This window comes from Hibiscus syriacus, unplaced genomic scaffold (genome assembly GCF_006381635.1).
Source record: "Hibiscus syriacus cultivar Baekdansim isolate YM2019G1 unplaced genomic scaffold, ASM638163v2 tig00110654_pilon, whole genome shotgun sequence".
NCBI lineage: Eukaryota > Viridiplantae > Streptophyta > Magnoliopsida > Malvales > Malvaceae > Hibiscus > Hibiscus syriacus.
The window spans coordinates 268,371-282,727 of record NW_024062814.1 but is presented as its reverse complement, the minus strand read 5'-3'; the positions used below and the strand labels follow the sequence as shown (position 1 = coordinate 282,727).

Genomic DNA, 14,357 nt, shown 5'->3' with positions numbered 1-14,357 from the left:
AAAAAAATTACCGGAAACATTATTATTTCTACCGGTTTTGTTATTATTGGGTGTTTTACCGGTTTTGTTAATAAAACTGATAAAACGCTACTGATTTTGTTATTGTTGGGCACTTTACCGAAAATATTAAAAACCATTAATGTTTTAGGTAAAAATAATAATATTTTAAGTAATTTTTACCGATTTTATTATTTAAATAATAACAAAACTAATAACACTTTTTTTTAATTGTATATTAAGGATGTCGTACTATAGAACTTTCCCTTACAAGCCGCCACCATCATCATCACCTTCTCCATATACAGAACCTCCTCCATCACCACTATGTGTAGAGTACTCTCCACTTGCACCATTACCATCACCACCTCCCCCAATTTATTACAAGTCGCCCCCATCACCTTCACCTCCTTCACCACCAGTTCATCACCATTTTCCTCCACCGCCCATTATTTAAGAAATCCCGCCTCTTCCATTATCGCCACCACAAGTTCCAATATGAAGGGCCATCGCCACCAGTTCATCACCAGTAATCGAAGTGCCATAAGCACACCTTCATCACTACCTTTCTATTAATTTTTTTGAAAATTTTACTTCTCGGATGTTATTCACAAAAAAAAAAAAAAATTGAAGAAAAAGTTTATCACTTTATATCAACTATGGGATCGAACTTTCCATTGAACGCCATTGAAGAAGAAGGGTAAAAAGCCGAGAAAAAAATTAGGATAGAGAGGGTGTTAAGAGGAAAAAATCTCTCCTTTATTTAACTGAGAATTGGTATGGATATTTAAAAAAATTACAGAGAAAGTTGTATGTGTTGAGATGAATTTGATGAGAACACCATGAATTCTAGTTGTTTTTGTGCAATGAAAACTGATCAAAACAGAAGAGAAAAAAATAATTGAGTAATGAATGCTATAATTTATCTTTTCACCAAAAAATGATGTAATTTATTCAATTTATAATAGCAGAAATTAATGGAACTGTTGGATAATGACGGGAAAAAATTGATCAAAATAGAAGAGAAAAAATAATCGAGTAATGAATGATGTAATTTATCTTTTCACCAAAAAAACGTTGGTCAAAGATTATATTATGTTTTTTTTTTCGAGTTGTAGAGCCACATTAATCAAAATATAAAATGAGAGTCACATTGATTTTCTTGAAAAGTTCAAGGACCTCATGTACTTTTTTTCCCAAAAGTAAATATCGGAGAAGTTATGTTGTTTGCTGAACACAGAGGCTACGTATATATAGGGAGTTGCGGATAAAATGAATAGGTTTTCCTTGATTTTCTCACATTAACTCTCCTTAAATTAAAATATATCACATTACCTAATTTAAACCTTAAATCATAATTAAAATACCGATTAGGTCCTTAGTTATTTTTAATATTCGTTTTTTTATTTTAAATTTAAAATATTTTTATTTTTTTTCTAAAAGATTAAAATATGGGTAAACTACGTAATTAATACCTAAACTATCAGTTTTGATTCACTTTAGTGCTTAAACTTCTATTTTTTTTAAAACCGTACCAAACGTTTAATTTTTATTTCATTTTAGTATATCGCTGTTAAAAACTTAACGTATTTAGTACTTAAACTGTCATTTTGACCCGTTTTAGTACATAAACTTTGAATTTTTCAAAATTTAACGTTAAATTTTGGACAGATGTACTAAAATAAAACAAAAAATAATTTTTTTAACGACAAGTACTAAAATGAAATAAAAACTAAACTTTAAATATGATTTAAAAAATTAAAAATTTAGGTATTAAAACATACCAAAATTGATAATTTACGTGGTAAACACATAATTTACTCTAAAATATTTGTCCCTCGAACTCAACAAAAAAATTCATACCTAATATTTAGTTTTTGTTTCATTTTATTATCCTGCCATTAAAAACTTAACGCATTTAGATCTTAAATTATCAGTTTTAGTACCTAAACTTTTAATATTTTTTAAAATTTAATGTTAAATTTTGAAATGGAATACTAAAATGAAATAAACACTAAATTTTAGGTATGCTTTAAAAAAATTAAAAATTTAAGTATTCAAATGGACCAGAACTGATAGTGTAGGTAATCATGCGTAATTTACCCTAGAAAATAAGAAAAGGATAAATATATAATGGCAGGCAGCCCTCCGAAAAGTTGAGGCCGTTATCTTCCCGCGTAGAAACCTCTCTCTCTCTCTCTCTCTCTCTCTCTCTCTCGAATCTCACCATCTGATGGCGTCAATTTCAGCCGCTGGATTTCTGCCGCAACCCCTCGCCTTCTCTGCCGGTACCGGAAGAGCTTCTCCAACTGTGGTACGTCCTTCAATTTCCTCATGATTTCTTCTATCTAATAGACCACCCCAAACCGAAGTGACATATACGTTTTTTTGTCAGAGACCAATAGCATGCTTTTCACTGAAGCAGCAACAATCTCAGCTGATTGACCGAAGAAAAGTAACGGTAATTGGGACGGTTGGGTTACTCGCCGCCGCTCTCTGGCATTCTTCCGACGGAGATATTGGAACGGCAATGGCTGCCTCATCTGGATTTACTGATAGTACCTTTTTTTTGTCACTTAAAATTGCATTTCATTTTCACCACTTTCTTGGTTGAAAATTATACTTTGTTAACACAAATTGTTGTAATTTGGATCACAGTGCCTGCACTTAGGGGAAAAGATTATGGGAAGACCAAAATGAGGTATCCAGACTACACTGAAACAGAATCAGGTCTTCAGTACAAGGTCATTTTCTAGGAGAAAAAAAAATCAATTCAAAATTAAATGTAGTGTTTAGTTGGTGTGTGTGTTCATATATCTTAATAAAAATTTCAATGAGAATGCAGGACTTGCGGGTGGGGGATGGCCCTACACCCAATATGGGAGATACAGTTGTGGTAAGCAACAATTTTCAAATGCTTTTTACACCATTTTCAGGATTTTATGCTAGGGGACGAATTTATATAAAATTATGAGGAAGTGCAAACTTAAAAACTTTTAGGGGGCAAAAATAGATTTTCAATTGAAAATACAAAGAAAATATCTAAAATATATAGGAATTTGAAATTTTGTAAGGGGTTGGTGGGCGACTCCCCCCATCCGCTCTCACCTCTATCCATACTTGATGTTAATAATAGTAAATTGTTTGTGTCGGCCAATTTGTGGATACAATAAGCTTCCAGTTGAAGCCATTATGTTGTCAAGCTGAATGCAATAATGGGAAATCTTTGTAACTTTAGTACTTGTTTAGATAAGTTTCATTTATTGGAATGAACCTTTGGACATTGAAAAAACGGAAGGTCTGAGAAGCATTGGGAATATAGCATGATTAAGCTTTAGAAGGTATTGGGTGGAGTTTGGCACTTAAGGAAGGACCATATCTCTGTTAGTTAACATGAAGTGATTTTAATACCTTCATATTTGGATCATAATTGTTATTGTTATTACTTTTTGCCTAAGCTAGTTCAAGCAGTTTTATGAGCCATGAATTATGTACTGTAGGTTGATTGGGATGGCTACACTATAGGATATTATGGCCGCATATTTGAAGCTCGAAACAAGAGCAAAGGCGGTTCCTTTGTGGTACATAAACGTTTCCTATCCTAATTCTGCATGTAATTATTTCTTGATTTTATCCGGTTTAAAATATGCAGGGAGATGACAAAGACTTCTTCAAATTTAGACTTGGATCCCAAGAGGTGAGTAATTGTTTTTGCTAAAACAGATCGACTAATTTTCTCCATAAAACTCAAGAATGTTGGAGACACGTGATTCTACTTTGCCTTTTTATTGCCTTTTGATCTAAAAGAAAGTTCGGTCAGAATATCTTTTTACAATTTATGCTTGGCTAAGGCCTCTCTTTAGTTACTTTTTCTTTTAAAATTTATAAGCTGCTTCCAAAATGCAATATTATATGAAGTTTTCCTGCTATATACTGCAACTGCTTATTGAGGCTTAGATGGATATTGAGATAACAATATAAAAATGAAACCTTTGAACAAGTTTTTCTCGTTATCTATTATTCAGGTGATTCCAGCATTCGAGGAAGCAGTTTCAGGAATGACTCTTGGTGGTGTTAGAAGGTGGTTGCTATGTTTTTCTAATGCATATAATCTTGTTTACTGTATTTACACATTGCATACTCCTCTATGTAATATCCTGTGTCAAATAAATCCTCAATCTTGATCAATTGTTTCGATTGCATTTCGCTGCTTTTATTCAATTTGAGCAAATAATTGTGTGGTCAAAGCTGTAAAACATCTTTAACTTGATGCAGATACCTGACAATTTTACAACGAAAACAATCAAGGATTAAGTAATTTCTGTTGTATGATAATATGGAATGCAAACTTCACAGTTTACTTCACAGTGATGCAGGATCATAGTTCCGCCGGAACTGGGATATCCCGACAATGACTACAACAAAAGTGCCCCCAAACCAACGACCTTCTCGGTAAAATTCAAGCCGTTGACTCATTGTGTTTTATTCTTTTGTTCATATGATGTAGTGTTTTTCGGTGTCTTCCACAGGGTCAACGAGCATTAGATTTTGTGCTGAGGAACCAAGGGCTTATAGATAAGACTCTACTGTTCGATATTGAGCTGCTGAAAATCGTTCCAAATTGATTTTGGCTCAAAGGTCATCATTGCCTAAACAACTAGAAACCGAAAATATATCGAGGTTAGAAATTGTGAATGTTTTATGCTTTTGAGCTGGTCATATACCATTAAAATGAATCACGAGTCACCCTTTTTTATCCCAGGGAAGTTTTCTGATACTGTAAGTAACTGGGAGTTGAGGACTTGAGGTCCTCCATGGCTGAAAATATTGGAAAACATAATGAGCAAAGAATGTGAATTATCTCTTTGAAGCAAGCAGGGAGGCCATGTTTCATCCACCAAGTTCTAGCTATTCTTGAAATATAGAACAACTCTCGACAATTTTTTTTGACGTTTTATATATTATCAACTAAAATTTAATGGTGTGAAGAAAGATGTGATAGTCCATTGTGTCCAAATTCTGTAATGATCCAAATCCTCATTTCAGTGTCAGAAAGTTCTTGTAGCATTTGTGTATTGTTATGTGTTTATACTGTTCTTTTTGCTGGTTCTATCTGGTATCTACAGATGTCGGAAATAAATTGTTATTCCGAATAGCGTAAAATGATTACAAGACAATATTTGTTCAAAATTTTTACGCTTCAACCTGTAATTTCTAAGGAAAACAACACTACTTTTAAATACTGAGGCTACTTGATCGGTTCAGTAATTAAAATGAAAAAATATATATCTAAAATAAAAGTGATATTTTCTAAGTTTACATGATAAAGATGTCATTATGAAGTCGAGTAATAAGTTGGTGAGGTGCAGTTCCATTCAACAAGCTGGTTAAGTACCACAATAATTGCTCCCTTACCCCAATTAATGGCGGCTGTTCCACTTATATAAACAAAATAATTTCTTTTGTCATTAATCCTTGTACAATGTTTCAAGTTATCGATTAAGTCCCTATGGATTTGGTCAAAAGCAAGACATGCATGACCCGGACTTGCAGGAATCAACCATGTTCGTCGGATCAAAGAATCCCAATCAACATCACGCTAAACTTTAACATAATGACTCCTACTCGTTCTTTTGTAATGTTCAACATATTTAGCATAGGTAACAAAGTACACCCGATATTTGATTGTTACGCATCATGGAGTCGATTCCGCGATAGTTACATTTACAGGCAGCTACTATAACTTCTTCACACAGTTTATTATTATATTAGCTTTTTACATTGAAAGTAACACCATGATCATTCAAGTATGAGTAGGAAGAAATTACCCGGTAGTATACTAGTGACAGACAAAGAACAAACTCTTCTTTATATGATGTGCCTCATCGATAAAAGACTTGCGAGCTTATACGTACAGATAATACCTGCCGCTCTATATGTATTTGCTCCCTTGCATTGAAATCTGATTTAACAGACTTGGGGGCTTTCACAGAACTCCATTTCCTGCACCGCAAAATTAAAGACCCTTAAAATCAGATACAACCTGAAGATCCAGGAGAGAATGAGGCTAATTAAGTTGGCCGAATTTATCCTGAACACTCCATGGCCTAAAATATACAACATAGACTGCATGTAGCTGCGTTTTACAATGAGTAATTTGGTGTACTCTACGTACCTTGCCACATATCGGACAACTTTCACTCCTTTCCAACCATTCATAAATACAACCGAGATGAAAATGGTGTGAGCAGCGAGCAGTGATTTTAGGATTTTCTGGGGTATATTCTGCAAGAAAATAATCACTCATGAACATAAGCATAACTTCAAAATGCTAAAACGAAGTTCCTTTTTTGATCCAACTCTTAGAGAAATATGCAAAATTACCATCAAGACAAGTAGGGCAGACATCCTCATCTTCAGCTGAAGGCTGCATATAGTTAGGTCCTTGTGCAACTTTTGGTGCCACAGTTCTTTCTGATAACTCAAGATGAGAAACCTTAGAGTCTTCTTCTACCTCGACTCCATTCCATTTCCTCCCGATACCCAACGGTTCCACACCAGAGCTGCTTGTATTTCTTCTTAGTGGTTGTATTTCTTCTTGAAAATGAGTCGCAGACTTATCACGCCTAGACACCAAGCCATCACGCTGCAAGCGAGAATATCTCTGCTCAGCATCAAAAGGAATCGATCTGGATGTTGTAACATGAGTTTCATTGGCTGAATCATCTGACATTGCAGTAACAATCGCTGTTGATGACAGAGAAGCTCCTTGAATCTGTGATGATACAGGTCGCCCATCCAATCTATGAAACATTGCACCATACTGCAGATCAAAGAAGAAATTGAAAATTAAGAAGTTATTTCATCAATCTAAACTTAGTGTGAATATACAACATTGCGAAAGCAACAAAATTTGCACACTTCGCTTTCAAGAGAAACACGGTACATTCACAAGCTTTGTATTGCTAATTTAATATCTAAAGAACCTTATCGAGCATTTACCACGCTTTACACATTTCCTTCTTTAAAAAAAATTCATACAAAGTGAGGTTCAGAGCAATTAACAAATTGACATTAATCTGCTTTACACCTTACATTAATTTGCTTCAGACATACCCCTGTGAATAGCTGATAGAAGAAGAATCTTAGGCCGATGCAGTGCCTATAAATTGAATTGCTAGGATGAGCATATTCTTCGTAGTCGTCACCACATGAGCAGCAGCAAAAAACACCCATTTCTTCTTGCAATGTATGTATCTCTGATTACACAATTCGAGAAATGCCTTTAGAGCTAGAATAGAAATTCATTAACAAAATAGTTCAGCTTCCTTCTGGATACAAGACATTTCCTATGAGATTGAAGGGGAGAAAAAGAACCTTGGTATATCTCTGGTCACAAAAGCTGTTCAGTTCATCAGCGTTTTGGCTGTCCGAATTTCAACCTTGGGAGAAAAGTAATCTGATACATAGATAATGAAGGAAAATTAGGAATATAAAGCTAAGCAGAAGGATAAAGCCAAGACACCTCCATCAGAGATGGACTGAAAATTTCAAATCCCATATATTCTAGGTATTTTCATTGTATTTTCTATTGATAATCTGCTTTGCCACCCCCACCCCATCAAAACTCTATACATTCGCATCTTCTAAAAATTTATAAGTTCGGCCCCCTCTTAACATAAAATCATGAGTATGTCCCTGTCATTCATTAGCAGCCTGATGGATGCCCTACAATTCGAGTCCTTTTTTTTTCATGATAAATAGAATCCTAGAATTACTCCATTTTATTTTACCATAACCACAGAAGTTCATCTTCAACAATGAGTTAAAACTCACAAGCTAAAAAGCAAACACATTGAAGTTTGAGCATTGTTTGTCCTTCAAATGCGAACGAAACAGAAAACTTCCAAGAAATTCGCAATTCCAGAGTCAATAACTACACTTATCAACAAGCAAAACAGGCAATCTGCCATCTAATTCCGGACAAATTAAGCTACAAAGCAAAGCTCTCTCACCCCAAAAATTGTAGCTTTGGAAAAAAACCTGTTGCTCATCACATAAGCAAAAAGTAATGGGTAAAACGAAATAATACTTGCCCATCATCAACTACAAGACCAGCATTTTGAAGATCGCAAATTTTGTTATGAAAAGAGCAAAAGGAATCAGAAACAAAGTTAGGGTTCCTATTAGAAAGACAAAAAAACAGAGAGAGATAGAGAATAGAGGGGAAAGTTCTACCTTTTTTATATAAAGCAGATGAAAATATTTGCCCAAGACTAAGACAACATAACGAGCGGCGTAGAATGAAGGTAAGAGGCAAAATAAACAAGGCAAAATAAACAAGGCAAAAAGCGCGTGGAAAGGGAAAAAGGGGGATTGACCGGAGAAGGTAAGGGCTAACTGTAAAGAATGAATTTGGTGAGTGGAGTGGAACACCTTATCATCAAGATATTCATTTAAATTCTTGCTTTTTAATTGCCGACGCATCTGAGTCGATTTACGTTGTATATCTAATTTTAATCGATAAATCTTATAATAAAATTATTTTATGTATATAAAGATTTAAATTTAAAATTTTACTTAAACAATATCAAAGGTCTCGATATCATTCAAATAATTGCCTCAAGTCACTCCAGTAAAAATTAGTTTGTAGCATCCAGTTGCAGGTTCTGTTGGTTTCCTTTGATGCTCCCTTTTCCCCCAATTTGTTGAGCATGTTGTCGATTAGTACCGGTCATTCGAGTATGATATTTATAAAGATATTTAAATATTTATTATTAAATAATTAATTTTTTTTAAATAAATACCAAAAGCATATTAAATATTAGTGGAACGCTTAATAAAATATAAATATAACTAAAACAGATACTAAAATGAGGCTATATTAAAGACTCGTCATCACCCATGTGGCTCTTGAATATTTGAAATATTAAGCGAAATTCTCGTAGGATTGAAAAATGGAGTCTCTCTCCACTAGAGGAAGAATAATAATCACTTATGTATACGCGAAATATGTCCAACCATCATTTACATACACATGATGTCATGTGTTACGTTATCACTCATTTACGCATGATCTATTATATATAATACATGTCACATCAATGATAAACGTTAATAGTTCATTAACTAATCATTTGTGTTCAATTAGTAATTATTTTATTTTAAAATGAAACATTGAAAGTTAGAAGTGTTTTAAAAAATAAGAACTAAAATAATTATTTTATCAAATATTAGGGTATTTTTTGTCATTATACGAAAAACAAGTGAAAGCAACAAATGGTCGTCAAAACCCGCGATCCGACTCGTCTGGCGAAGGAAAATGCACAATCCTATTCTCTCCAATTCCCTGTCTCTCTGTCTGTAACCATCTTTGCTGTCTTCTTTCTTCTTTTCTGTCTCTGGACTTTTCTCCCTGCTCTGCTACAATACCCCATCTTCTTCTACTGTCCACACTTTCCATCTCCATCTTTTTCCAGGTAAAATATAACAAGAAAAATCTTTAGCTTTTGTGGTATCTTCATCCACATTCCCCAAAGGGACAATGTGGGGAAATGTAATAGGTTTGAAAAGGATAGAGAATTAGATATACAGGTAGAAAGATCTGATTTTGGTTTCAAGAGATGTACAGAACACCGTTTCCGGCTCAGTTCTCTGATTCTCACCGCCGTATCATCGACCACAATCCCACTCCCGTTCGAGCCTATCAAGTTTGGAAAGGAAGCAATGTAATTTACTACTTGCCCATTTTCCCCCCAAAAAATTCTTGTTTTAAATGATTGTTCTTGAACTTAGAACGTTTTTGTAATGTCTACCCAGAAATTTTTCCTTGGAGGTAGAGTTATATTTGGTCCAGATGTAAGGCCAGTCTTCCTTACGATATCTCTGATTGTGATCCCAGTCGTTTTGTTTTGCGCTTTTGTTTCCCGAAGAATCATTAGCGCATTCGACAATCATCTGGGCGATCTCATTGTAGCTGTTTTGATTCTGTTAACCATATATGTAAGTTCTCATCTTCCATCAACTGTTGTTTTCTTCTGACCGTCTGTGTTCATTCAGTGATTAATATTGCTTTGCCCATCGAACTAGTGCAGGATCTTATTCTTCTGCTCCTCACTTCCGGGAGAGATCCTGGCATTATTCCTCGGAATTCGCATCCTCCGGAACCGGAGGAAGATTATTCGACTATGTCGACGGATTGGCTTGGTAGTCAGAGTAGTTCTGGTGTTCCTAATTTACCACCTACCAAAGATGTTGTGGTTAATGGGATGATTGTCAAGGTTAAATACTGTCATACGTGTATGTTGTACCGGCCACCACGGTGCTCGCATTGCTCGATATGCAACAACTGCGTCGAGAGATTCGATCACCATTGTCCGTGGGTGGGGCAATGTATTGGGAAGGTATATTATGCTTCTGTGTTTAAATTTTTTCAGCTCATGAAATAATGGCATAAGAGATTATAACAGAGATGGCCTTTTATGTATCTACTTCAAATTCTTCATGTTAGTCAATGATGCCTTGTTTAGTTTTGAAGTGGTAACACAACCGAATAATTCGATTCATTATCTCGGTGTCTCTGTAACGATGCAATCATTCACAAAATCATACATTTTCAGTCGTTGGCCAATGGAAACTCTCTGTTTTGTGACAAAAATATGCTGCTCATAGAACTTTCCTAACATGAACTTCCAGTTCAGCTTTGTAAGAATCAATTTAAGATGGGTTTCTACATTTATTTATTTTGTATAAGAGAAGGGGTAGATTTCTTCAACTGGATATAACAGATTGAATTATTGGAATATCTACGTTACAGTTGCACTTGTGAAATGAGATTGTTGTCCCGCAACTTGCTCAGACGATAAAAATGTCTTGTACACCGATGTTCTTCTGTTTCACTAGATGTTTCTCATATGCTTTGCTGGCTTTCATCGAGGGAACTTTTTAATCCTCAAGGATGACATGTAAAAATTGTTTGTTGGCAGAGAAATTATAGATTCTTCTTCATGTTCGTGTTTTCGACAACCGTACTATGCCTGTACGTTTTCGTCTTCTGCTGGATAAACATTAAGAAAATAATGGCCGAGTATCGGTGTAATCTGTGGAGTGCATTCGTGAAGTCCCCGGTTTCTGCAGTTCTTATACTATATACATTTGTGACTGCTTGGTTTGTTGGAGGTCTCACTGTGTTCCATCTCTATTTGATTTTTACCAACCAGGTTCCGATCTTGTCTATACCTTCATTTCTTCCATTATTGTCTGTCCTCTCTCTGCCTTGCTTATTGTATGTTTTTGCAGACAACGTACGAGAATTTCCGGTACCGTTACGATTTAAAAAGGAATCCTTACAACCGTGGTTGTATTCGCAACATATTTGAGGTATTCTTGTCCAAAATTCCCGAGTCCAAAAGTAACTTCAGGGAAAAGGACAAGGTGGACTCATATTCTCTCATTGGCTCATCACTGTCATTTCGGCCTATGACCGCAGATAGGCCAAAAAGAAGCTTTGATATTGAGATGGGAAAGAGGCAAACTGTTGTTGCCGAGGATTTCGAAGAAATAAGCAACTGGATCGATAGAGTTGGGGTATTGGAGAGGTGTGGAACAGAACCGAGGCACACAATGCAAAGTGACAAATCCGACTGGGATATGTCGCCTGAACTAAGTGTGTTGGCTGAAGATTTCGCAATGGAATACAGTTTCAATGATAGAAAGTCTATAAAAAAAGGCCACTGAAACTGTTTTCACCTAAAATTATAGTCGGAAAGCATCATAACAATCTCGGAACTACTTGAAACCCACCAACCTAGATGATTGAAATCGGCAACCGAACAATGTCACTACGATAGGAATCCATCAGAATTTGGTTTTTCAGGATTTATTTGTCTTTGCCAGGGAGGAAGGTTCTTGTCTGGTTAAAGGTATGCTGAGCTTGTGTGATAAATCTCACTGCTTTGATAGATTCTGGGGGTAAGCTTTTGTGCTATAATGTGCTGGTTTGTGAGGAAATGTAATTGGTTTGATTTGTATGTGAATGATTGAATGAAATCATCAATGGTAGAAAAGTTTCTTTAACTGTAGTACATGCTTACTTAAATTCTAGGGGGGACGACCGTTCTTGTCAGTCCGTCAGTCCTTCGGTCCATCCCTGTATATAATATTGATATAGAGACGGTTGTTGGATGCTTGTCTTAGAACTAAATTTGTGAAACTGAGGTGCTTTAATTATCAATTATGGTTTGTTAGTCGTAACCCCCAGCTCTCTAAAACCACCAAATTTACTGATCTTTTTCTTAACAGCTTCCGGTGTCCTTAGTTTCACGACGGTTTTCATTTCCCTGAAAAAGCTTCCGATCTCCGGCTATGGCGAGTTGCAACCAATTAAACTATCTTCTTTTCCACCATCAAAACAGATGGCTAAACCTTTGTTTATTTCGGTTTTCGGTTTTCATTTTTAGACGTATAATAATAACCCATCGATCTCATTTGACGCATCTCTGCAAATTACATTGTGGAAAGATCAAAGAAAGCTAGAGCAATCTGTGCCATGGATATCAAAGCTGTAGAACACGAACAACCTCTCTTGAAGAACATGGAGACAGGATCCGGTGAAAATGTCCGAGAAGAGCCGCAAACCGTGTCGTAATGGTCATTGTTGCATCCATTATTAAAGAAACCTAAAACCAAGAAGCAAAAGATCGTGAGAAAGACCTTCAATGGAACCGCCATTCAGTCCAGGTTTCTGCCTACAGGCTCAGCCCTCACGTTCCAAATACTGTCCCCGATTTTAACAAACAACGGCCGATGCAGAACCGAGTGTGTTTCTTTCTTTCGTTCACCGATAGTTACCGAGACGAAAGAGGGAAGGTCCGATACGGGGTGGCTACGTTTAGAGGGTTATGGGTGATGAATGGCAAGGTTGAACTTTCGGCAGAGGAGGCCAACAAGTACAAGCTCAAGTTCATTGATTTTTTACATGCTTTGATGTCCGTAATGATCTTTATGGCGCTTGTTTTGTTCGACAGAAATGTCGTCAACTGCTTTCACCCGGAGGCGGAAGAGGAGAGCAATGAGTTGTGGCTGATGGTGTTGCCTGCAAGCATTGGAGCCATAGGCTGCTACTAAGAGTTCCATAATATTTTTCTTAATGCATGCTAGTAAGAGTTCCATAGTATTTACTTTTCGGCTTCATGGGGTAAAATCCTTTAGGAGGGCCAAAATCTTAATGCATGCTACTAAGAGTTCCATAGTATTTTTCTTTCAATATTTTGTTTAATCGGCGACGGCATCAATCTTATTGTTGGTTTCCAATCGCTGGTGACTATTAGTTCTCTTGTTTTTTTTTATATTATGTCTTTTATTTTATTTTATTTTATTCAGTACTTTTAATTTTGAATAAGAATCTTTGTCATTGTGACACGTGTTTTCTCTTATAGCACGATCTTTATAGTTTTTGATACGTTTTCCGTATGCCTTTGTGGTTAATTTGGTTCTTGCACAAAAACTATCACGACATTTATTTTTTGATTGGTTTTTCGGTGGTCACGTATAGTTAGGTCTCCTTTTTTGGTAAACGATTGTTTGTCGATGTAATCAGAATTGCGTAGCAAAGCAGCCTGCAAGATTTTATGATTCGCTCTCTACACCTTTATCACTTTGTAAAGCGTCTCATTTGACAGAGACAGAGTTTTTATTAAGGGTGTTCACTGTTCGGTAAAAATTAATTAACCGACCGAAATTTTGATTCAGTCGGTTAATTTTGGGTTCAGTTGGTTAACGATTAATGATTTTTTTTCAAATTTTGGTTTCGGTTAATTCGGTTCGAAATCAGTTAATTAACTGAATGAACTGAAATTATTAAATATTTTATATATATATATATATATATATATATATATATATATTATTTAACTTTAGGGGTGTTTGAACTTAATTTTTACAGAATTAACTGATACAATTAACTGAATAAACAAAACAGTATTTAATATTTAATATATAATATATATTATTTATAAATTTCGGTTAATTCGGTTAACCGATCAATTAACAGAACTTAGTTCGGTTCGGTTAAAATTTTTAGAAAAAATTCGGTTCGATCAGTTAACCGAATTACCCGTTTGAACACTCCTAACATTTATGAAGGTATTAAGTTTTGATGTTGATCGTCATGATTAATGAAGTTTTATTTTTTTTTTTGTATCTTTAAGTTTAGTATTTATTTTTATATAAGTATTTTAATGATTATTATCTCTAAATTTTTCTCTATATTTTGATGCATTTTTTTATTTTTTTATTATTAATGAAATCTAATTACCATTGTTAAAAGAAAATTCCATGGTAAATTTCTTATAGTTCACTTG

The 14,357-nt window shown here is 35.1% G+C and overlaps 3 protein-coding genes across 4 annotated transcripts; 2 read left to right on the top strand and 1 right to left on the bottom strand.

Moving 5' to 3' along the window:
• The first annotated feature begins 2,146 nt into the window (after positions 1-2,146).
• LOC120137231 (peptidyl-prolyl cis-trans isomerase FKBP19, chloroplastic-like) lies at positions 2,147-5,061 on the top strand. The gene is made up of 10 exons (XM_039153040.1): positions 2,147-2,311; positions 2,393-2,555; positions 2,656-2,741; positions 2,843-2,893; positions 3,498-3,578; positions 3,650-3,694; positions 4,023-4,078; positions 4,374-4,449; positions 4,527-4,677; positions 4,760-5,061. Exons 1-9 carry the CDS (start codon positions 2,231-2,233, stop codon positions 4,620-4,622), a joined length of 735 nt encoding a protein of 244 aa, XP_039008971.1. The 5' UTR covers positions 2,147-2,230; the 3' UTR covers positions 4,623-4,677; positions 4,760-5,061.
• Positions 2,547-8,136, bottom strand: LOC120137232 (E3 ubiquitin-protein ligase At3g02290-like). 2 transcript variants are annotated; one of them, XR_005517419.1, is made up of 7 exons: positions 8,094-8,136; positions 7,375-7,456; positions 7,114-7,256; positions 6,382-6,820; positions 6,173-6,282; positions 5,895-6,000; positions 2,547-2,559 (listed from the first exon to the last, which is right to left on the bottom strand). XR_005517419.1 is itself a non-coding variant. In XM_039153041.1 (6 exons), the coding sequence occupies exons 3-6, from the start codon at positions 7,231-7,233 to the stop codon at positions 5,965-5,967; spliced, it is 705 nt and encodes a 234-aa protein (XP_039008972.1). In that variant the 5' UTR covers positions 7,234-7,256; positions 7,375-7,456; positions 8,094-8,136; the 3' UTR covers positions 5,736-5,964. The 2 variants fall into 2 exon arrangements, 1 of the variants encoding a protein (XP_039008972.1); XM_039153041.1 differs by lacking the exon at positions 2,547-2,559 and having other exon boundaries at positions 5,736-6,000.
• Positions 8,137-9,409: 1,273 nt separating this feature from the next.
• On the top strand, positions 9,410-12,187 carry LOC120137229 (probable protein S-acyltransferase 7). The gene is made up of 5 exons (XM_039153037.1): positions 9,410-9,725; positions 9,817-9,999; positions 10,092-10,400; positions 10,983-11,216; positions 11,296-12,187. The coding sequence occupies exons 1-5, from the start codon at positions 9,621-9,623 to the stop codon at positions 11,731-11,733; spliced, it is 1,269 nt and encodes a 422-aa protein (XP_039008968.1). The 5' UTR covers positions 9,410-9,620; the 3' UTR covers positions 11,734-12,187.
• Positions 12,188-14,357: the final 2,170 nt, after the last annotated feature.